At 46.5% G+C, this 23,171-nt stretch overlaps 4 protein-coding genes across 13 annotated transcripts in view; 2 read left to right on the top strand and 2 right to left on the bottom strand.

Moving 5' to 3' along the window:
• Positions 1–757, bottom strand: part of C2CD2L (C2CD2 like) — a 40,629-nt gene extending 39,872 nt beyond the window's left edge. For 2 of the 4 annotated variants that reach the window (XM_073320655.2, XM_073320649.2), the window contains exon 1: positions 486–748. The gene's annotated coding sequence lies outside the window, so the exon portion shown is untranslated. Of the gene's footprint in view, positions 1–485 lie in introns of all 4 variants that reach the window. The other 2 variants (XM_073320656.2, XM_073320658.2) reach the window with 2 other exon arrangements.
• DPAGT1 (dolichyl-phosphate N-acetylglucosaminephosphotransferase 1) lies at positions 241–14,360 on the top strand. 2 transcript variants are annotated; one of them, XM_073320676.1, is made up of 10 exons: positions 241–399; positions 947–1,456; positions 2,572–2,692; positions 2,936–3,149; positions 3,846–3,992; positions 4,331–4,415; positions 4,830–5,018; positions 6,107–6,194; positions 6,612–6,767; positions 7,358–7,573. In XM_073320676.1, the coding sequence occupies exons 2-10, from the start codon at positions 1,302–1,304 to the stop codon at positions 7,421–7,423; spliced, it is 1,221 nt and encodes a 406-aa protein (XP_073176777.1). In that variant the 5' UTR covers positions 241–399; positions 947–1,301; the 3' UTR covers positions 7,424–7,573. The 2 variants fall into 2 exon arrangements, 1 of the variants encoding a protein (XP_073176777.1); XR_012155896.2 differs by lacking the exon at positions 241–399 and adding an exon at positions 12,789–14,360 and having other exon boundaries at positions 411–1,456; positions 7,358–7,551.
• H2AX (H2A.X variant histone) lies at positions 8,078–10,307 on the top strand. Its single transcript, XM_073320682.2, has one exon. The coding sequence runs from the start codon at positions 8,614–8,616 to the stop codon at positions 9,043–9,045; it is 432 nt and encodes a 143-aa protein (XP_073176783.1). The 5' UTR covers positions 8,078–8,613; the 3' UTR covers positions 9,046–10,307.
• LOC140901580 (porphobilinogen deaminase) overlaps positions 12,758–23,171 on the bottom strand; it is a 29,722-nt gene continuing 19,308 nt past the window's right edge. For 5 of the 6 annotated variants that reach the window (XM_073320662.2, XM_073320663.2, XM_073320665.1 and 2 more), the window contains 8 exons: positions 23,077–23,154; positions 21,250–21,325; positions 20,026–20,139; positions 19,393–19,431; positions 18,777–18,896; positions 18,433–18,486; positions 14,173–14,259; positions 12,758–13,124 (listed from right to left, as the gene is read on the bottom strand). In XM_073320662.2, coding sequence (XP_073176763.1) covers positions 12,951–13,124; positions 14,173–14,259; positions 18,433–18,486; positions 18,777–18,896; positions 19,393–19,431; positions 20,026–20,139; positions 21,250–21,325; positions 23,077–23,154 — 742 coding nt within the window. In that variant the 3' untranslated portion in view covers positions 12,758–12,950. The other variant, XM_073320664.2, reaches the window with a different exon arrangement.

Here is a 23,171-nt window from a genome sequence, read left to right as displayed (position 1 = left end):
CTCTTAAAAACAAACCCCTTTGGAGAAAACTAGGGACAGCTCATAAAAATGGGATTCGCAAAAAGAAAAGGAGTACTTGTGGCACCTTAGAGACTAACCAATTTATTTGAGCATGAGCTTTTGTGAGCTACAGACTAATTGGTTAGGGTTAGTCTCTAAGGTGCCACAAGTACTCCTTTTCTTTTTGCGAATACAGCTGTTACTCTGAAAAATGGGATTGAAGATCAACCCCTGTAATACTGCACCTAGCGGAGCAGAACCCTCCTCTGTATTTCATCAGCACGTCACTGACACTGAATTACCACTGGGGTCGGTGCACCTAGACTGGGTCCAATCAGAAGATGACGCGTAGTTAAAAGCAGGAGCAAGACCAAGCCAGGCACCATATGACACTTGCAGGTAACCATCTTTGATCTGGGTAATGGGAGTCCGGGCAGCCATTAGATTGCAATTAATTCACATTAACCCCCAAATTTGGCACTTACCTCGTGAAGCTGTTCTCACTGTAAACCCCAATCCAGCTGCATCCGGAGAGGCCCTGATGAACTAACTCCCAGAGCTGAGGGGGGACATTTGGATTCACCCCTTGCCCTAGATTAGGCCGAGCCAGTCTCAGCCCCCGAATGTCTACGACGGCTGAGGCAGTTCGGGTGCAGATCCACAGCTGCGCTACTCAGAATCCTAAAGTGGCGTTTAGTCGCCCTTGCCAGTATCAAAGATGGCGGTCAGGTACTCGGCCGGTTCTCTGCGAGAGCGCGTAGTGACAGGGCAGTAGTTGGTGCCTTGTTCTATAGAGTCCGACTGGAAACATCTTCAGGGCAGTGAAGATTCTGAGAGGAAAAAGCTTCCGGATTTGTTGTTTTTTTAAAGCCAGCCGGGTAAGGGAAGAAGCTCAGTATTTTAATGTGATTTTATTTTGTGGTTTTTTATTTGTATATTTTATCAGAAAGCAAAGAACTTGGATTATCCCAACCTGAAGGAGAAGATCCACCCACACCCTCCTCGGGGAAGCGCCGCACTCCTGAAGCGGGGGAGGCAATTTTTATTTACATTTTTTTTAAAGCTATGAGGATCAGTAGTCAAATTCAGAATCAGACTTGAAAGCAGCTGATCCTGGAGCTGTACACCCACATACAAACATTGGAACGTATATCTAGACACACGTACTGTAACCAGTATATAAACACATGTACACAGCGTGAGTACATTAACTTTAGCAACTGAGTGACTCTTGTGGTCAGCTTTGCTGCTGCTTCCCCGCCCCAAAAAAAGTCCTCTTGTTCCTCGAGGGTGTCTCTGATATGTGGGGGTTACCAGTGATCCCTTTGCTGATTAACTTTTGTGGTGCTCTCCTGGGGTTTGTGGCTACCCTGACACTGATCCCAGCTTTCAAGGATCATTTCATTGCTGCCAAGCTCTTCGGGATAGACTTGAACAAAACTTCTAAACAGCCCATGTAAGTAACAGCTACTGATTCGTTAAGTTTTATTGTGTGGTAATAATCATGGTAGTTACAAATTACTTGACATTTAAAAATGATAAACGCATAATCTACTGATTAAAGCATGGAAAAGGGACTTGAGCTTGATGTATGATCTTACACACATCTCTGCCTCTGTCTCTCCTTCCATTTAACTAGGATATTTCTGTACCTCATAGTGTTGTTGTGAGACCTAAGTAATTCAGTTTTAAACAATAAATTACCTTGAAATTATTTGCTGGAAGGTGCCAGAGCAATCCAAACTACGCATATTATTTATTAAGTGGTATTTGGGTCCCTCGGTTTTCTAGTAACAACATTCAGACCTGTCAGAAGTAGGTCCTCCTTTGTAAAGGATACCTCTCTCAAATCTAGCAACTGATCTCATACCACTGTGTGAAATCCTCTGCTTTATATTCAGTAGCTGGTGTGATTGTCTTATGTTTCTGTGTTGATTAATCACTTCTATCTTCCCTTTAATTTTTCTGTAAACATAAACCAATCCAGGCACCACACTGGGCTTGTGTACTCATAAACCACTACAGCGTCACACCTGCTGCTGCACAGCTGTAGTGCTTTGGTGAAGACCTACCTATGCCAATGGATTCTCTTGCTCTGGACCTCTGACCTTCCTCATATATTGTGAGAGTTAGGATCTGAAATTCTGGTTCAACCCAATCTCTGTTTATAATCTTATTTGTTTTACTGTCACTTACAAGCTGCTTGGCTAAGCAGCAGCATAGGCACTGGCATTTACCAAGAGAATTTATATTCTAATCAATAGGAGAGATTTAGTAAAAGCAGATGTATGCTATCTTGTTGGGTATGGGCTTACCTTCATTCTGGACTACTATATAATGAATTTTAAGAGGCTAAAAATGTGTTGTGAGGTTTAACAGCTTTGTTGCTGTTGGATATCAGGAGTACTGGGCTCAAAACATTGCACCGTTATAGCTGGCTATTCCCTGTGTTACGACATTCCAGTGGAGAAGCAGTGAGAATACAGGACTAGCTGTGAAGTTCTCAATACTTGGGTATAGTGATTGTTGTTTTAAACCTCTTTCTCTTCCCCCCCCCCCCATGTGTTTCAGTCCTGAATCCCAAGGTGTGATCAGTGGGGCTGTGTTCTTGATCATCCTTTTCTGCTTTATTCCTGTGCCGTTTCTGAGCTGTTTTGTAGAGGAGCAGTGCAAGGCATTTCCACACCATGAGGTAAGTGTCTCCCTCCATGATGCTCTTTAAAGCCTGTATTGCTCTCCACCAAGAGGTCCTGCAAGTCTCAGTGAGGATAGCTTGTGTGTAGTTAAGACTTGGAGTGAAATACTCGTATTTTGTTGGGGGTCTTCAAATGTATCATATTTCAAAGCCAAATGTGATGTCCTGTGGCATATGAAAAGGAGGACTGGGTGGCTATGTATCTAATAACCATGGTCATGTCCCCACTCTGTTTTTCAGTTTGTGGAGTTCATTGGCTCCCTTCTTGCCATCTGCTGCATGATCTTCCTGGGCTTTGCGGATGATGTTCTGAACCTGCGCTGGCGGCACAAGCTGCTACTTCCTACCATGGCCTCCCTTCCTCTGCTTATGGTTTACTTCACTAACTTTGGGAACACAACTATTGTGGTACCCAAGCCCTTCCGGGTGGTGTTGGGGATGCACTTGGACCTGGGTGAGTGACGGAGCACAAGAAGATCATCAGCTTAACACTAGCCACAAGGATGAAGTGAGCTGTAGCTCACAAAAGCTTATGCTCAAATAAATTTGTTAGTCTCTAAGGTGCCACAAGTCCTCCTTTTCTTTTTAAGGGTAAAAAGGCGATCCAAAGCCAAAGTTCCTGAGGGTGGCAGGTGGCAATATGTGCACAGTTGTGGGTTTCCTCTCAATGCAGATCATTATTTGGAACATAGATTTTGATACCAGAGAACAGGGTTGATAGTCTTATCAAGTTATTAGTTCAGCAATTTATCATATTCTCAGCTTTGCCCAGAGAAGCACTCAACACTTTTACAGGATCAGGCCCTAAATTCATGGAGTGCCAAATGCTTTTGGTGCTTAAATGTGAATGGCAAATTGATTGAAGTGCAGAACTAGGAATCTGAAGGCGTGGATTCTGTTCCCAGTGTTGTCACTGACTTGTTTTTGTGACCTCTGCCCCATCCTCTGTCTTTTTCCATATCTGTGCTTGGTGCGTGTGTGTGTGTGTATGTAATACCAACTTCTTGTGAGCAGGAGATGTTTATTAAACTGTTGTGAAATGTGCTGTGATCATTCATTAAGGCAAAGAGGTACATACTACTAAATTGAATCTAGGACCCCCCCCTTTAAAACTTGGGTGTGAAGGCCCTTCTCTCTGTCTCATCTGCAGGTATCCTGTACTATGTGTACATGGGCATGCTAGCAGTGTTTTGCACCAACGCCATCAATATTCTTGCTGGAATTAATGGGCTTGAGGCAGGACAGTCTCTGGTGATAGCTGCTTCCATCATCACATTCAATGTTGTTGAATTAAATGGTAAGGAAAATGTATGCGTCTTTTGGGGGTTCTGAATCAGGGAAAAGATCCAAGGGAGCTAGGTGCCTGTACTTGGAAATGTTTGATGTCTAGAAAGATGAGCAGATCTTCAGATGAGGATAATGCTTATGTACCAAGTGGGGCCATGACACCCATTTTGTATCTGGTCCAGTGTATTAGTGTAACCCTCTTGAAGACTCTCGTGAGATACCTTCTTAACAGGCACTGTATACAAATCTAAAATGGACAGATCCACACTCTGGACATACTTCTGGACCACTGTGGCTGATGCTACATTGTCAGTAATTTTGTTCTCTCTCTCTCTCTCTTTTCTACAGGAGATTATAGAGATGACCACATTTTTTCTCTCTACTTCATGATTCCCTTTTTCTTTACTACTCTGGGGCTGCTTTACCACAACTGGTAAGAGACTACATGAAATAAAGAAATGTTCATAGTATTATAAGGCTCCCTCCCCCTTATACTTAGAGGAGACAAGTAATTTAACAATTCACAAGCTCTCAGAAATAGAACAATGGACTGCTGATCTCTATATTCTGGCTGGAGCACAAAGATTCTGGTGCGTTGATCCATTGGAAGACTTTGACTGCACCAGAGAACTGCACAATAACAGGGACTTCTGACTCGAGGTTCTATGGTTTGATCACAAGACTATCTGTCCTCCAATCCCCTACACACTAATAATCTCTCCAGCAAATAACTCAGGCACTAGATTTAAAATCTTGCAGTAAGATTGTGAATGCCAGACTTTCCTACACTTGATCTTTAACACTAATACTATGCCCCATCCCCATTTTTTATGTCTGTGGGTTGCAGGTATCCATCCAGCGTGTTTGTAGGTGACACCTTCTGCTATTTTGCTGGTATGACGTTTGCTGTGGTGGGGATCCTTGGGCACTTCAGTAAGACAATGCTTCTCTTCTTCATCCCACAAGTGCTCAACTTCCTCTACTCTTTGCCTCAGCTCTTCCACATCATTCCTTGTCCCCGTCATCGGCTGCCCAGGTAAGAAGTGTGTAAGTGACTGTGAGATGCAATGTATTTGGAACAAGGAGATGCCTTTGGCTCTGGCTTGTTTTGGGTCTGAAGTGGGGGTGGGGATGTCTGCAGATTTCCCTAAAGGATAAAATATATGCCTCATCTGCTGTGGCTGAAGGAGGGAATGAGAAGTGAAATGTAGACCTTATTCATCACCTAGGGACAAGGGCATTTAACAGGACTGTGTGGGGAATTTCACTTGGTAACAACTACCCTCTTCTTGCCCAAGGACAAGAGAAAACTGTGGACCTAGAACGATTATGGATGCTATGATTTTATGGTTTCCAGTGTTTTTCCACAACATTTAAACTTAACAAAAAATTCTAACCTTTCCTGTTGCAAACAGCTGGGTGTAAAGAGAGGAGCTGCTGCCCTGTAAATTCAGCCCAGCAGAAAACTGCCTCCTGCCAAACAGCAATAGTAATGTCCTTCCTACTGGTTCCCAGAAGGTAGAAACTGCAGAGTCCTGATGGGGCACTGTAGTACTAGCATGGCTTAATGCGGACCAAGTTTATGTCTGTGATGCAAAATCAACCTTGCTGGAGGATCTAGTTTAAATGCACCGGTCCCTAATAGCTTGGGTAAAGGTTTGTAGACTGAGTTATCACCATGTTAACAAATAATCTTGTTAACCCTGTAAAGACCAGAGCTGTAATGCTGTTCCTTAACAATGTTACAAAATGGTTGTTCCTAACCGCACAGGTCACATTGAAGTGTTTATACCATCCCTGAGGTGCTGTTATCAGAAGATCCTGAGGGTTCGAGGGGGGGTGGGGCGGAAGAGAGTGTGTGGGTGTGTTTCTACTTTGAGAATGTTGTGGCAATTGAAATACAACCAACTAACCCCCTCTTACCACCACCCCAAAAATTCTCCTGCCCCTGCCTTCTTTGAGTGGCTACACACCTGAGACTCCTAACATTACTGGGACTATTACATGCATAGGATTACTCCAGCTGTTTCCACCATTCACTTTTTAAACAACCCCGTCTCTTTTATAGAGAGATTAAGCTGCCTCTTTGCTGCAATTGGACTAATATTTCAGTGTTCTTTTCAGGCTCAATCCTGATACAGGGAAGCTGGAGATGAGCTACTCCAAATTCAGAACCAAAAGTCTTTCAGCACTGGGAAAGTATATTCTAAAGGTAACCTGAGAAAGACAAGTAAAATTTGTCTTCCGCTAGCAGCCATACACTTGGGAATTGGTGGCAGTGCAAAACTCCCTCCCCACCCCATGCCTCTGGGCACCTGGAGTCAAGTCCTGAGTAAAAGGAAACAAGTTCAGTATACTCTCATCCCAATCTCTGGTGGACACTTGTCCACATTACTAAAACCTTGCAAAACGAAGCATGACTAGCAGTGATTGCCAGGGGCCTGATCTGTCTTTCCATTGATTTCACTGAGTTTTGGATCAGAACTTAGGAGTGGAACAACAGAGGGCATTGTTGGCAAGGTGTTGTGGAAGAAACTTTCAATACATCTTCGTGCACCATACAAAGCTCTAAGCAGTAAACAACTAATGCATCTAATTAAATGGTGCTTAACACACTTCTCTTCCCCAGGTATCAGAGACCTTACATATAGTGGATGTGAGACAGGAATTGGATGAAGATGAAGAATACACAGAGTGCAATAACATGACACTCATTAACTTTGTTATAAAGCTTATTGGACCAGCTCCAGAGCAAACGCTCACTGTCCTGCTGCTGCTTATCCAGGTCAGGCAAACACTCCCTCAGGGAGGAGGACATACTCCGCAGTGGATAGATCCACACTAAAATTCTCAGGCGTTGGGAACATTTGATTCCACTCCTGTACTTATCTTTACTTCTTCCCTTCTATCACACCAACTAGCTTGCTATTGCCTGGGTTGATCCTCACCTCCCTAGGGAAGCCAAGGCTCTGCTATAAAGAACTATACTGCTAGGGAGGTGGTGGAATCTCCATTCTTAGAGGTTTTTAAGGCCCAGCTTGATAAAACTCTGGCTGGGATGATTTAGTTGGGGTTGGTCCTGCTTTGACCAGGGGGTTGGATTAGATGACATCCTGAGGTCTCTTCCAAACCCTAATCTTCTATGATTCTATCCTCCTCAGAGAGAATAATCTTGCCCAGTCTTCTCATTTCCACCCCACCTCCCTTGTAAGTAAAGACATGGAAATATTTTAAATTAACTTCTGTGTTACTTACGAAGGATGGTCATATGCAGAAGTACCAGTAAGCTGATACAGGGACCTCATCTTCATACCACTCGGTAAAGCGTTTAGCACAGCTAGATTCCAATTCTCTTCCTTGTTTTTCCCTCTGTAGGTAGGGGGCAGTACCATTGCATTTTTGATCCGGTACCAGCTAGTACGCTTGTTCTATGATGTTTGACTGAGCTGCCGGGGTAAGGGAAATGCCAGCACCTCCTGATGATCCACCTTTTACTTTCTGTGGTTCCCCTCCAAATGGCTGCAGTGATCCCGCTTTGTCTCTGTGAATCACAAGACCCCTTTCCAGATGTGAGTAAAGACTCTTACACTGGCCTCTCTGCTGAATTTTTTTTGTCCTGTGCTTTGGTTGCGCACAGAAGTAATTTGTCTGATACTCGTGTTAATGTCCCATGAGCATCACGGGCCTGTAGACATATTAGCATTACTGGGAATAACCAGCGCAAGGAAGATTTGCAAATATGACTTGAATCTTTTGTCTAGGGAGCTGGGAAAGGAGCCGGGGAGGAAGGCACCCCTGCCCTTCCTTGCCCCTAATATATTTTTGTTTTCTCATTCAAATGATTTATTATTGAGATACAGTATGTTTCCCCTAGCATCCTGCTTTACATAATTACTGTCTCTCCATTGCCATCACTTTGCTCGCAGGGCAGGTACACCAACAGTTCCAGCCACTGACCACTCTGCAGGCTCTGAGGGGAAGGCTGAATGGGGGAATGAATTTACCAGCTGGCATTCAAGCCCTGGTCTCACTGTCCCTGCTGCCCAAGCTCTGCCTTTAGCTAGGAGCAGGGGCAAGGGGGGGGGGGGGGGGGGGAGGACCTGTTCACAGGGCAGACAAAGAGCGTGGGCGTGTTCACCCTGGGGGAAGGCTGGTCTCCGCACCGGGCACTTCAACAGAGAAGGGCTAAGGCTGCTACTACCCAGCCTGGGGAGAAAGGGCTGGGGAAGCAACGAGAAAGAGGCTCCTGTGTTCCGTTATTGGCGCTTTGGCCTCTGTGCCTCTTTTGAATTTGGCGCCCTGCCTTCTGATTGGCTTATTTTAGCAGCCAATAAACGCGTAAAACTTTGCCGGCTCGTGAGGCTAACCAATCCAGGGGAGCCATTCGTCTGGGCTGCCCACCAATGGCAGAGCGCAGCGTCACTGGGCAGGGGGCTGGGTCTGGCTCTCCGCCGAAGACTATAGACACATATATCTTTTTGTAATAGAAAGCGAGTGGGTGAAGGGTCGGCTCAAGACGAGCGCGCTTCGCCTCGCCACCAGGCAGCAGTTCCGGCTCTGGCGCTAGAGCCTGGGCGTAGCTCTGTGAGCGGGCCGCTGAGCCGCGTGCTTCGCTCCCACTTTCACGCGCCATGTCCGGCCGCGGTAAGAGCGGCGGCAAGGCCCGGGCTAAGGCTAAATCTCGCTCGTCCCGCGCGGGCCTGCAGTTCCCCGTGGGGCGCGTGCACCGGCTGCTGCGGCGCGGTCACTACGCGGAGCGGGTGGGCGCGGGCGCCCCGGTGTACCTGGCCGCCGTGCTCGAGTACCTGACGGCGGAGATCCTAGAGTTGGCGGGCAACGCGGCGCGGGATAACAAGAAGACGCGCATTATCCCGCGGCACCTGCAGCTCGCGGTGCGCAACGACGAAGAGCTCAACAAGCTGCTGGGCGGGGTCACCATCGCGCAGGGCGGGGTCCTGCCCAACATCCAGGCCGTGCTGCTGCCCAAGAAGGCGGGCGGCGGCGGAGCCGGGCCGGCCAAGAGCGGCAAGAAGGGCAGCAGCCAGCAGTCCCAGGAGTACTAGGGCCGGCCACGCGCCGCCGGCGGAGACTCACCCCCCCACCCCCCAAGGCCCTTTTCAGGGCCGCCCCCAGGGCTCAGCCGTAGGAGCTGCGGATCCGTAGGCTGCTCGAGCCCTCAGCGGGCTCCTGGGCGGGGAGAGCGCGAGCCCCCCCGCGCCTCAAGCGGGGTTGAAGGACTCAGGCTTTCCCGCCCTCGCACGGCGCTGGGGGGTGGGGGGGAGGAGAATTAGAGGCGTAACAGCCGCGGCGTGGAAGACTCCCTTGGGTGCGAGTGGGGAAGCTGCGTGGGGGCCTCCCGCCCGGCGGCCCCTTGTACGAATCGCGAGGAGCCCCGGCTTAGGCTCCCTACCGCTGCGCACGTGCCTGGGGCAGCGCATAGCTCCAGCTTTAACAGTAAACTCAGCTGCTACCCCGAACCCCATTGTTCTGCCCCTTCCGGTGAAGCTGCTGTGTGCAAAGCCCGAGTGGCAGAGGAGGCTGCCGCGGGGTCTCTTTTGCTCTGCAAAGGCATGGTCCACCCCGATACCCATTTGACTCCTGCCTACCTGAGCTGTTTCAACATTAGCAATGCAAAGACTCGTGCAAGCGGTATCCACGTTTACAGGTTGAAGTGTTGCCCCCTGAGCTTTGCTGCTCCTGGATCCTTTAAGTAACTTCATATGGTACCGACAGAGGACTGGGAAAAAAAAACATCAGAATGCAGCTGTAGAACTAACTGCACCACTGTATGAATTGCCTGAAAAGTGTTTTTTTTTAGGAGTTCCTTTTTGCTGTTTAATTACCTGTTTTAACTGCTCTGAAAAATTGTATATCTACATATCTTGTTTTTAAGACAGAGGGCATCTTTTGCATCAGATCATGCACAACAATCCAAAACATTGTAAACTAACAAGCTCTCAGCCTCTTGAGTGGAAGAAGGCTGTCACTTATATCAGCAGTTGTGTGACTTTATTGATGTGCTGTACAATTTTGTCTGCAATGTTACAACTATTTACTAGTTTGATTCTGCAGTGACACTATACTTTGTTTGACCTGTTTCAATAGACAGCATCTGCAACCAGAAGCTCAGTACAGCCACTGCAGGATCAAACCAGAGAAAATTCTAGGCTTTGTACAAACTTGTAGTTAACGAAACAGCAACCATTTCTCTTTCAGCTGTGTCCTTTCACTGGACACTGCTAAATCTGTTGCTGTAGCCTTTGTAACTTCCTGTACATCCCAGAAAATGTAGAAATTGTGTAATAAAATACGGGGTGACCTGCTATTTCTGTAGCATATTCTATGCACGGGTGGTTCAGTGGTCAGAAATTGTGTTAATATGTACATGCCTAAAGAAAAATAAGGCTTTAAATGGGTATGGAAACAATTCCTTTCATAAGTGAAGTACAGTTAATGGATGTTGCATACATACTGAAACAACCTGTTGTTTCATTTACAAAACACCATATTTGCATTTTACAATTTAAAAGATTTCTAGAAGACACTAGTAGTGGCTTGTAAGATGAAGGAGATGAATCACTAGTTGAAATGCATATTCTACTAATGTAAAAGGAACAGGCTATTGAGTTTGAAAGGATTAGAGTGTAAGGGCAAGGGTGGGTAAACTTCAGGCCTGCTGGCTGTTTTAATTCAGCCCTCCAGCTCTTGCTGGGGAGCAGGGCCTGGGGCAGCGGTGGGCAAACTATGGCCCACAAACCACATCCAGCCCCTGAGACTGTCCTGCCCAGCCTTTAAGCTCCCCACTGGGGAGGCTAGCCCCCAACCCCTCCCCTGCTGTCCCACCCTTCCCCTGCAGCCTCAGCTTGCTGTGTCACCAGTGCTGTGGGTGACAGGGCTGTGAGCCATGGGCCTGCCCTGGTGCTCTAGATGGTGTGGCTGGCTCTGGCTGGGCAGTGCAGGTGCCAGTCCTGGTGCTCTGAGTGGCATGGTAAGGGGGAGCGGAGGGGTTGGATAAGGGGCAATCAGGGAGCAGAGAGTGGTTGGATGGGGCAGAAGTGGGGGGAGGGTCCACAGAACAGAAAGGGGGGGGGGTTGGATGAGCATAGGGGGCCTGTCAGGGTGTGGGAGGCACAACCTACCCTACCTGGCCCTCCATACAGTTTCAGAACCCCTGATGTGGCCCTCAGGCCAAAAAGTTTGCCCATGCCTGGTGTGGGGCTTGCCCTGTGCTGGTGTTCAAGCAGGGGCAAAGGGGGTTCTGCTGTGCACTGCCCTGTCCAGAGGTGCTGCCCCTGCAGCTCCCCATTGGCCAGGAACTGTGTCCAATGGGAGCTGCAGGGGCAGTGCCTGTGGACAGGGCAGTGCACAGCAGAACTGCCTGGCCACACTTCTACGTTGGAGCTGGAGTGGGGACATACTACTGCTTCAAGGAGCTGCTTGAGGTAAGTACTGCCTGAAGCGTGCACACCTGAGCCAAGCCCCTGCCCCAACCCTGATCCCCTTCCTACCTTACAAATCCCTCAGTCCCAGCCCAGAGCACCCTACTACACCCAAACTCCCTCATCCCCAACCCAGAGCTCTCCTCCACTCCGTCCCCAGCACTCCAGCCCCTTCCCACACCCTGAACTCATTTCTGACCACAACCCTAGGCAGAGCCTTCACACCCCCACCCTAATTTTGTGAGCATTCATGGCCTGCCATACAATTTCCATTACCCATATGTGGCCCTCAGGCCAAAAAGTTTGCCCACCCCCCTGTAAGGGAACAGGTCTTATTTCAAACCTATTTTAAAAAGTCTAAGTTGATACTAACGAACTTTCCTTACACTATGTTGCACCTGTAGACACCTGTGCCTGGTTATGGTTAATTCAATCTGGCAATGAATATGCTAATGGTTTTTTAAATAAGTTCAATTAGTATTGATTTATATGGCAGTGAATAAACATTTGTCCAAGCATCATCCATAACAGATGCCTTACGAGCAGAAACATTGGTGGTTCTGTTTAAATATAAGTACAATGGTGGTCATCAAGGGCCTTATTTGGCACCTAGTAATCAGTTGCCAGTTATTGAAAGGCTCAGGATGAAGCCCAAAGGAGGTATGTGTACGATGGACTACACTCCAGGAGGAGATCGATCTAAGTTACGCAGCTTCAGCTACATGAATAATGTAGCTGAAGTTGACGTGCTTGGATCTACTTACCACCGGGTCCACACTGTGCTAGGTCTCCTGTTAACTCCCCTTGCACTTCTCATTCAGGTGGAGTACAGGAGTTGAGCAATCTGAAGTTAATGTAGTGGGTCTTCACTAGACCCGCTAAATTGATGACAAATGCACTGATTACCACACACTGATCCCTGGTAAGTATAGGACAAGCCCTCAGATAAAGGGCACCCTATGTCCCTTACCATTTTAGCATTATTTCTTGTATTGAATATCAGAGGGTAGCCATGTTCATCTGTAACCACAAAAACAACGAGTCCAGTAGCACCTTAAAGACTTAACAGATTTAATAATAAAATAATGCCTGCATCTGTAATTTTCACTCCATGCATCTGAAGAAGTGGGTTTTTTACCCATGAAAGCTTATGCACAAATAAATCTGTTAGTCTGTAAAGTGCCACCAGACTCCTTGTTGTTTCTTGTATTGAATTATTCTTGTTACTGTATTCAAAATAGCTTGCTTATAGTTTTGGGGTAAACAAGTTGCTGAAACAAACCACCCAACTGCAAACTGGACTGTATCCTCTGAACAGGCATAACTACTCAAAATACAGAGTTTAATATTTTAAGTTTTATTTTCAGATCCACAAGTAAAGGAAAATGGGATGTAAGTGTAAAATAAGAGACTCCGCCTAAGGAAGGATGACAGTGCAGCAGCCAAGTCCATGTTTTTTTCTGTCAAACTTCTGACCATGCAGGAATCATGCCAACTGCAAGAGCTGCTGCTGCGTGGGAATGATGTGTCTATCGGGCATCATTGAGCTGCCTTGCAACACTGAGGATACGCTTAGCACCCTTGCTCAGCAGTAAGCTGGCTAGTTCGACACCCAGGTTTTCTGCAGCCTCTTGAGCATGACGAGGAATCTTCTTGGCTGTGATGCCAACATACTGTGTATCATCATTGGGTCCTTCTTGATTCTAAAAATAAAAAAAAAGGTACTGAATGTGAAACAGCAGGGAAACCTGGGTGTTAAACAGTAGGTTTCCATATACATTTTTGTAAGCCTTATCAGAGAACATTGTAAAGAAGATGTCATAAAAATAAAGGGAAGGCTAACCACCTTCCTGTATACAGTGCTATAAAATCCCTCCTGGCCAGAGACAAAACCCTTTCACCTGTAAAGGGTTAAGAAGCTAAGATAACCTTGCTGCAAAATGACCAATGAGGAGACAAGATACTTTCAAGTCGGGAGGGGGGGATACAAACCGTCTGTCTGTCTGGGTAATGCTTTTGCCGGGAACAGATCAGGAATTCAGTCTCAGAACTTCTTTTAGTTAGTAAGTAATCTAGCTAGAAATGTGTTAGATTTCCTTTTGCTTAATGGCTGGTAAAATAAGCTGTGCTGGATGGAATGTATATTCCTGTTTGTGTGTCTTTTTGTAACTTAAGGTTTTGCCGAGAGGGATTCTCTATGTTTTGAATCTGATTACCCTGTAAGATATTTACCATCCTGATTTTACAGAGGTGATTCTTTTTTTTTCTTTAATTAAAATTCTTTTAAGAAGCTGATTGATTTTTCATTGTTCTTAAGATCCAAGTATTTGGGTCTGTGTTCATCTGTACAAATTGGTGAGGATTTTTATCAAGCCTTCCGCAGGATAGGGAGTGTAGGGCTTGGGGCGATATTTTGGGGGAAGACGTCTCCCAAGTGGGCTCTTTCCCTGTATTTGTTTAAAACACGCTTGGTGGTGGCAGCATAGGGTTCAAGGCAAAGACAAGGCAAAGTTTGTACCTTGGGGAAGTTTTTAACCTAAGCTGGTAAGAATAAGCTTACAGAGTCTTTCATACAGGTCCCCACATCTGTACCCTAGAGTTCAGAGTGGGGAAGGAACCTTGACAGAAGACTAAAGATTTTAAGGACTGGACTGAAGGAAATATGTTAAAAGGCCTGTTTTTGTCTTTTTCATTTGACTTGAAATTTGAAGGTTAAAACCAACTGAAATTAAGAGGCATTTATTTATTTACCTGCTGTGGATAATTAACACCAGTCTGCATAGTGTCCTTCAGGCTATCTGATCCATCCAAGCTGTAAACAGCTCCTGTCAAATACAACTGGGCAAAACACAATAAAGGTATATGGCATCTCTGATGACCAACCCAACCATCCCCTTTTTAAAAATTAAGATTTCTGGTCTGAGGAGGAAACTAATAAGAATTGGGGAAACCATTCTGCCATTGACTCCCATGTGCCGTTGGACAAATTGCTTCCTTTCTGGCTCAGTATAGGCTTACAGGTGTAGTTTGAGGCTTACCAAGATCCTATGATTAAAGGGGCTAGTCATGTCACATTATTGATCATCATGGGAGAGCAATCTGTGTGCTTTAGGAAAGGTATAGGCACAAGCATGGATGTAACCCAACTGTTACATTCCTTAATGGGCCGAAAAGGGTTGCTGTTCTGTCATGGGAAGCTTGCAAGCATGTTGCCTCCACAACCCTCCTTGCCCAAGAGGTAGGAGACAAGGACCATTTGTTTGAAACCACGGTTTCTTCTTAGAGTGCTTGTTCATGGAGATTCCAGTCAGGTGTGTGTGCATGCACATGCACAGTAGCTGGAAGATTCTTCCCTAGCAGCAGCCGACGGGTCAGCCTGGGAGCCCCCGGCGTCGCGCTTTCATGGCACCCAACATAGAGCCCTGCCGACCCGCCACCCCCTCAGTTCCTTCTTACGGCCAGTCACAGTAACTGTAACTTCCCTTGCTCTTGCTCCGGCAAGTGACCTAGCAGTTCGATTCCTGTTGTACTCACCTTGTTTATTCAGATACTGTGGTGTAGTTTCGTATAGTTAGTTGTAAGTTTCATTTATGGGGGTTCCCCCCCCACCCCACCCGTTTCCCTCCTTTATTTGTTGCCTCTGGGGCATGCTGCGATCCCCAGGCTTCAAGACCTGCAAGGACTGCATGAAGTGCATGCCAAAAAGTGACTCCCACACCTCCTGTTTACAGTGTCTGGGCGAGAGTCTCCACAAAGACTGCTCTAAAACCTGTCAGGAATTCTGACCAAAAACCCTGAAAGAAAGAGAGCAGCAGCTTAAAATCCTCTTCATGGAGGCAGCTTTTCGACCGCAGTTGGACCCCAGTGCCGGGGATCCCACCACCAGCACATCATCTTCAGCACAAAGCGCGCCGGCGCCCTCTTCAAGAGACCAGGTGCTGAAGAAAGACACGGCCAAGGACTCTAGGCACCGTCATGGAGCGTCTTGGGAACGCTCCAGCCTTTGGCACCGGTCCCAATCGCCGGTGCAGAAGAAGAGGAGGATCAAAAGCAGCCAACCTCCTTTCCCTAGATCCAGAGACCAGCCATCAGTGGCACCAAATGCAATGAACAGCGGTACTTTGTTCCCTCCAAGGGCTACGAACATCTACACACTCACTCACAACCTGACTCTGGTGGTGGACGCTGCTAGCCAGCAAGAGAGGCAGAGTTTCCAGGGCCCTTCCCCCAAGAATAGGGATGCAAAAAACTGACCCATTCAGCCAGAAGATTTACGCCACAGGGGGACTGCAACTCCACATTTCCAACCAACAGGCCATTGTCAGCAGGTACGCCTACAATACTTGCTCAATGACGGCTAAGTTTAGGGTTACCTCCCTTGGACTCCTGAGCTGAATTCTCAGCTTTGGTTGAGGAAGGGAGATTGATCTCCAGGGCAGAGTTGGGGCATTCCCCAGATAGACCTATTCTTCATGCAACACAACAGGAAGTGCCAGCAGTTCTGCTTCTTCCAGAACCACAACCCAGGCTCCAGAGCGGACATGTTCCTCCTCCACTGGGGATGTTGTCTCCTGTATGCCTTTCCGCCTATACCACTGGGTCACAGGGTGCTCCTTAAGATCTGGAGGGAACAAGCTCAGGTTATATTGATGGCTCCAGTATGGGACCAACAGCACTGATACACATCTCTCCTAGACATGTCCGTGGAAGCTCTGATCACCCTGCCGCTCTTCCCGGACCTTCTGCCACAAGATCACGGCCGTCTTCAACATCCGAGCCTCGACTCGCTTCACCTCACAGCATGGAAGCTCTATGTTTGAACCCAATGGAGCTTTCCTGTTCCGACCAGGTTAGACAAGTCCTCCTTGGCAGTAGAAAACCCTCTACGAGAGCCACCTACCTTGCCAAGTGGAAGAGATTTTTAATCTGATCGGCACAGCGCCATTCGTCTCCGACGCTGGCCCCAGTGCCGCTTATTCTGGACTGCCTCCTCCATCTGAAGCAGCAGGGGCTTCCGTTGTCATCGATAAGAGTGCACTTAGCCACCATCTCAGCCTTTCACCCGAACAAGGAGGGCCGCTCTGTGTTTGCTAACCCTATGGTCAGCTGCGTTTTAAAAGGGCTCAACAGGCTATACCCTAACATCCGACAGCCTGTCCCTACCTAGGACCCCAACCTGGTCCTTTCTAGGCTAATGGGACCGCCCTTTGAGCCCTTGGCAACGTGCTCCCTCCTCTCTCTCTCTCTCACACAAGGTGGCATTCCTGGTGGCTAGGAGGGTGTCTGAACTCAGAGCCCTAACCTCAGAGCCCCCTTATACTGTGTTCTATAAGGAAAAGGTGTAGCTCAGACCTCATCCTGGTTTCCTCCCGAACACTGTGTTACAGTTTCACATCAACCAGGACATCTTTCTCCCAGTATTCTACCCTGAGCCACATTCCAGCAGCAGGGAGCAGAGACTACACACTCTGGATGTCCGCAGCATGCTAGCCTTTTACATAGAGAGAATGAAAGCATCCAGAAAATCGGTCTAGTTATTTGTGGCAGTGGCGGATAAAATAAAAGGACTGCCTGTATCTTCACAACGCATTTTGTCATGGATAGCGTCCTGTATTCATGATTGCTACAACTTGAGAGGGGTTCCTGCACCCCCAATCAGTGTGCACTCCACCAGGGCACAGGCTTCATCAATAGCATTCCTGGTGAAGGTCCCCACTCAGGAAATATGCAGAGCAGCGACATGGTCCTCTATCTACACTTCCACCACACACTATGTGATTTCTCAGTAGGCCAGAGACTATGCGGTCTTCGGACGAGCAGTGCTCCAATCAGTGGACGACTCCAACCTCGCCTCCTGAACTTGGGCTTGAGAGCCACCTGATTGGAATCAACATGAACAAGCATTCAAAAAAGAAGAAAAAAAGAGTTACTCACTTTCTCGTAACTGTTGTTCTTCGAGATGTGTTGTTCATGTCCATTCCAATACCCACCCTCCTTCCCCTCTGTCAGAGTAGCTGGCAAGGAGGAACTGAGGGGGTGGCAGGTCGGCAGGGTTCTATATTGGGCACCATGAAGGCGCAACTCCAGGGGGTGCCCTGGCTGACCCTACAATTGCTGCTAGGGGAAAATCTTCCGGCTACCGTGCACGCATACACCTGGTTGGAATGGACATGAACAACACATCTCGAGAAACAACAGTTACGAGAAGGTGAGTAAACTTTTTTTCTGCATGACAGCAACCTGTATTTCAGTCAGGCTTCCTTTCTGCAGGGTAGTGTTTATATTTAATCTTGGGGAAGTTTTATCAATTATTTATCAAAGGAATAGGCTTTCTAGCCCCAGAGAAAGGCTTATCTACAGAATGGATGACAATCACCACTCATAATTATTGAGGGTAAATTAGAAGACTGCTAAGCCCTGTCCACAAAGTTCCATCATGTTTTCCCTGACACAGGGATTTTTTTCTTCTTCTTAGCTGTGTTACTGCTACACTTACATAAGAACAGCCATACTGGGTCAGACCAAAGGTCCACCCAGCCCAGTATCCTGTCTGCCGACAGTGGCCAATGCCAGGTGCCCCAGAAGGAGTGAACCTAACAGGTAATGATCAAGTGATCTCTCTCTCCTGCCATCCATCTCCACCCTCTGATAAACAGAGACTAGGGACACCATTCCTTAGCCATCCTGCCTAATAGCCATTAATGGACTTAACCTCCATGAATTTATTTAGTTCTCTTTTAAACCCTGTTATAGCCCTAGCCATCACAACCTCCTCAGACAAGGAGTTCCACAGGTTGACTGTGCGCTGTGTGAAGAACAACTTGTGTCGGCCTCGGTTATTTGACACCGCCCTACACAATGTTGTTTTGGTGGACTCAGCGTGGAGATGGCAAGGCTGTCCTCAGCTGCCAAGTATGCTTGCTGGAACTATTTTCAGGTGGCAGGGAAAAAGTGCATGTTGGAAAAATGTTCAGTGATGAACTCAAATAAAATACATTAAGTTCTTCTTACCTGGGAGTCTTTCAGCATGGTACTGACTGCTACAGGAACGCTACATCCACCCTCCTGAAACAGAAAGCACAGCAAACAGGTAAAAGTTGATGTCAAGGTTCCTATGTGACCCACCACGTCAGGACCTTTTGAAAAGCCTGTAGAACACAGACTCAGCTGTCATTCAGCCATGTACAGAAGAATAACCAGTGAACAGACACTTGAATCTAGTCTGTATTTAGCAGTTGTGGTAATGAAAACTAGGAGGTTTCTGATACCATGGTGTTGATTTAACAATACTACATGAGCATTTACTACTTCTCCTAGGGAGGAATTGGACAGAAAAGTGATGGTACCAAACCTACCAAGTGTCTCATAAAGGCTCTCTCGGCAATGCAGCACAGCACCGTTTCCGCATCATGCAAGGCGGATACCATATCCAATATCTCTTCGTCTCTAGCTCGGACCTCTACTGCTAAGGCACCCTGAAGGAAGAGAGAAACACTGTCCCCAGTCTTCATGCATCTCTAGTCTGCACTCTATTCGTCCCAAACCAATGAACCTGCATGACTTAGAGGCATTTCCACTGTCATGCTCTACCCCCTACACACACACAAATGTCATTGCTATAACATATGCATATATACATGGCAACAAGATGAGACCAGAAAGAAAAAGCTGAACATTACTAAACAAGTGAACTGCAGGATCACAGCTTCAGACTGATTCTTATCAGCTTGTTCTATATAGATGCTGACTCCTAATTGCATTAGTATGCTCTTGAAAGGCCATGTCTCAAGAGTAGAATGATCACTTATAACAGTGATGAGGTGCTAGCCTTTAATTAACAACTGCAGTACACTTCCCAAATGTAGCATGCATATAGAACAGCAGCCAGAAAAGGTGCAGAGTTGAAAACACAGTTGAAATGTTTGGTTGTTACACAGCAATCGGCTACTCAGCTGGCTTTTCATAGCATACCTGCCCAACAGCATAAAGGCAATCTTCAGGGTTTAATATCTGGAGAAAAAGCAAAGATTAGTTAATATGTTGTAATGCTAAACCCAAGATTATGCAAAATTTTTATTTAAAAAGCTCCAAAGAGCAGCAATTTAGGATGAGACTGAAATTATTTTCCATAAAGGAAGTGCAGTACAATGGTTATAGCAAGGAACTGGGAAGTAACAACTCTTGGGTTCTATTCCCAACTCTATACTACCTAGGGATGGTCATGCCCCAGCCCTGTGCCTCAATTTTCCCATCCATAAAATGGGTATAATGGTACTTATTTCATTGGAGGTTGTAATGTTTTATCAGAATTATCGATGTTTTTAAAGTGCCTGTTCATGAAGGATTTGGGCACTATAAAGGGCTCTGAAGTTTTCAGATGGACAAATGTTATTGACACGTGGAAAGAAGTGTGCTGAATGTGTCTTTGGAAGGGAACTGCAGTGGGTGGAACCTTCACTCCAATGCAGCCTAATCTCAAGATAATGCATATATGGATTCAGAGCAGATGTTATGCTCGTCCATGATGGGGCAGCTAAGGTTCCTGAAGGGGAATGGGTTAAGGGTCTGGAAGTGAATGGAATTTCCCACTATGCTTCTCCTCACCTGACCAATACGATTCTCCCAGCCCATCCTCCTCAGTCCAGCAGCAGCCAGAATTATGGCACTGAAGTTGTCCTTTTCATCCAGCTTTTTCAAGCGGGTGTTTAAATTTCCTCTCTACATAAAGGGTTAAGTGAGAAGCACAGAAACAACAATCTCCAAATTGAAAAGGAGTATCTGTGGCACCTCAGAGACTAACCAATTTATTTGAGCGTAAGCTTTTGTGAGCTACAGCTCACTTCATCGGATGCAAGCTCACGAAAGCTTACGCTCAAATAAATTGGTTAGTCTCTAAGGTGCCAGAAGTACTCCTTTTCTTTTTGCAAATACAGACCAACACGGCTGCTACTCTGAAATCTCCAAATTGGGACACTTTGCTTGCAGATCTTAACTCAGCCACTGGAGGCTGCTACTGCTGTAATCACCAAGGACTGTCACTCCTGCAGCTCGTCAGCCTGCTCCCTTCCTCTCTGCTTGGGCCTTTCCTTCCTTATCTCTTGTCCCAGAGCAACAGCAGTTACTCCCCATAGGGGATGGGGTATGCAGCGTCATACACAAGCAGGTCAGACTTCTGGATCAAACATAGATCAACTACAGAACTTCCTTCTCTGAGGCTGTCTACACTACCGTGGTAAGTCGACCTATGCTACGCAACTCCAGCTATGTGTCTCTTGCATAACTGAGTTGAGGAACTATCCTGGAAAACTTGTTCAGATGGTGGCAACCATTACTGTAAGAAAAGAATGGAATTTTGCTGTAGTTGTAAAGTAATCATTTGGACACTGGCTCTTTGGGGCTGGGACTGTGGACATGTCTCATGTAGCACTAAACATGTCAGCAGCTGACAAATAATTGTGCCTAATTAAAAAATAAGTTAAAGGGACAGAGACTGGGACAACAGAGCCTTTCACTGCTGGTCTGAATCCCACCCAAGCCATTAGTGACTGAATTGGAATGAGTTGTGTGTCTTATGCCAATTCCTCTTGTGAAGTGTATCTGCCTCTCAGATGATAGACTAATATTGGGCCCTTTCTCAGCAGAAAATACAGGGATTGAATGGGCCAGGGAGAGTAAACTCCTCTCTCACAGTAGTTTAGGAAGGCAGCATGAAGTTAGTTTGAGCAGAGGACAGGAAGCCTGGGTTCTAATCATAGCACCAAAGTGCTAGAGAAAAGCCAACTGTTATTCATTGAGATACCACTCCCGCACTCTGCCAGGAAAGGATACAATATCCCTGAATTCCAGCTGAGGGAACCGCCGTTTGAGCTGAGCTGCTCGCCGAAGTGAACTGGTTCCAATCACGCTTCAGAGGAAGCAAAGAAACAATTAAACAATTAGATTCATTCACTCACCTTTAGCTGGGGACAGGTTAGGAGCTTCCAGGGAAACACACACTACCTTTTTAAACTAGTCACAGAGCATTTGGGGATCTATCCAACATTCATAATGGCAGAAGGAAAAACTGAGAGATTTAACATGAGGCCTGACTAAATCTAGATGTAACCAGACTACCTGGTCTGCGAAACACAGTCTCTGTGGTAGGTTGTTAAGCCTTTGCAAAGCAGCCATTATGCCTTGTTAAGGATCTCTGAATCCTCAGTGGGCCACCATCTACAGAATGTAGCAATCCCCAAGCCTTATTTTCTCTTCAGATAAATGGAATAAAATGGTTTGGAAAGCAGGGACATCAGTCCTGGATCACAGAACACATGCCTGGGTGTGCAAGGTGAGGTCTGATAAACAAGTCCTGGAGAGTGCAGTGGGAGAGTTCTCTGGACAGCAAGGGGGACTGCCAGTCTGACCAGAGAGAAGACTATTTTCAAGGGATGTATGCTACTCACTTTTCTTTTTATCCCATAAAAAAGATGACAAGCCATCTCTACTTGAGGTTGTGAGAAGTGCAAATATACATCTGTGAAGCAAACAATTTCTTTTGTTTTATTTCTATTTTCTGTGTTTTAATTAAGATTACTGTCATCTGGGTAATTTCAACACAGACATCCCCAAAGAGAAAGGAGAGGGACTGAAAGTAAGTAATTTCTGGAACTTGCCCCCCCATCTCAGGGCTCGTACACACTAGTGCTTATATTGGTTTAACTTAAGTCACTCAGGGCTGTGAAAAGGCCACCCTACTGAGCGATGTGAGTTACAGCAACCTAAGCACCGGCGTGGACAGCGCTGTGTCAATGGGAGACACTCTCCCACCGACATAACCACTGCCGCTTGGGAAAGTGGAGTAATCATGCCGACGGGAGAGCTCTCTCCCGTCGGCATAGACTATCTGCACTAGGAGCGCTACAGTGGCACGGCTACGTCGGTAGACCTACACTGCAGTAGCGATTCTAGAGTAGACTAGTCCTTAGTCTGAGTCATGAAGTGTGGACAGAAAAATCTGCTCCTGCTGAATTGTGTTACCATCAGGGTGGATTAAGTGAATGCAACAGGAAAAGCCACAAGACCAAGGAGGAGAGGGAGTTGGCTGTGGTGTGGGTCACAAAAACACTGGGCCAAGTTCATCCCTGCTTTAAGTCCCTTGAACTCGGTGGAGATAGAATAAAGCTGAATGGCCGCTGTGTCAGTCAGGAAAGGGAGGAGGATTTTAGTGTGCACGGTGCTTTGAAGATATTTAGCGCTAAGAATTCATTTTGGGGCTTGTGGAGGATTTAGAAAATGTCAGATCTCAAAGGATGACTGGAGAGATGAGAGGTCATGTCTCGCTCATTTATTCAACAGCAGTAATTCTTTCCCAGGCCATAGTGATAATTATGGTTCTGGGATTCTTATTAAGTTTTTATTCCTTTATTGCTAATTCCTACAAATGGTTCACTTTAACTTAAATGAAAAAAACACACCACCACCACCACCACACCACACTGAAAACACCTCTTCATCTGTGCAAAGGGCAAGGGACAGATCAGAGTCTGGATGTTAAATGTATTAACACAGGGAGTTCACAAAGAATAATGAAGAGCAAGCGGTTTTGGTGTTGAGAAGTCTAAGCCTATCCCTTTTCATCACTCCATTTGTTCAACAACACCTCTCCCATCCACTCACCTCTTTTCAGGAAGGCTGTTGAGGGTTTTCCCATAGTTCTTGGGATGAAAAACGACAGCATCATGGGGATTTTCCCTTCTGCAAAGGGATACAGT

The sequence above is a fragment of the Lepidochelys kempii genome, chromosome 22 (genome assembly GCF_965140285.1).
Source record: "Lepidochelys kempii isolate rLepKem1 chromosome 22, rLepKem1.hap1, whole genome shotgun sequence".
Classification (NCBI taxonomy): domain Eukaryota; kingdom Metazoa; phylum Chordata; order Testudines; family Cheloniidae; genus Lepidochelys; species Lepidochelys kempii.
Note: the sequence above shows the minus strand (reverse complement) of the source record. Positions and strands in the feature narration are given on the sequence as shown.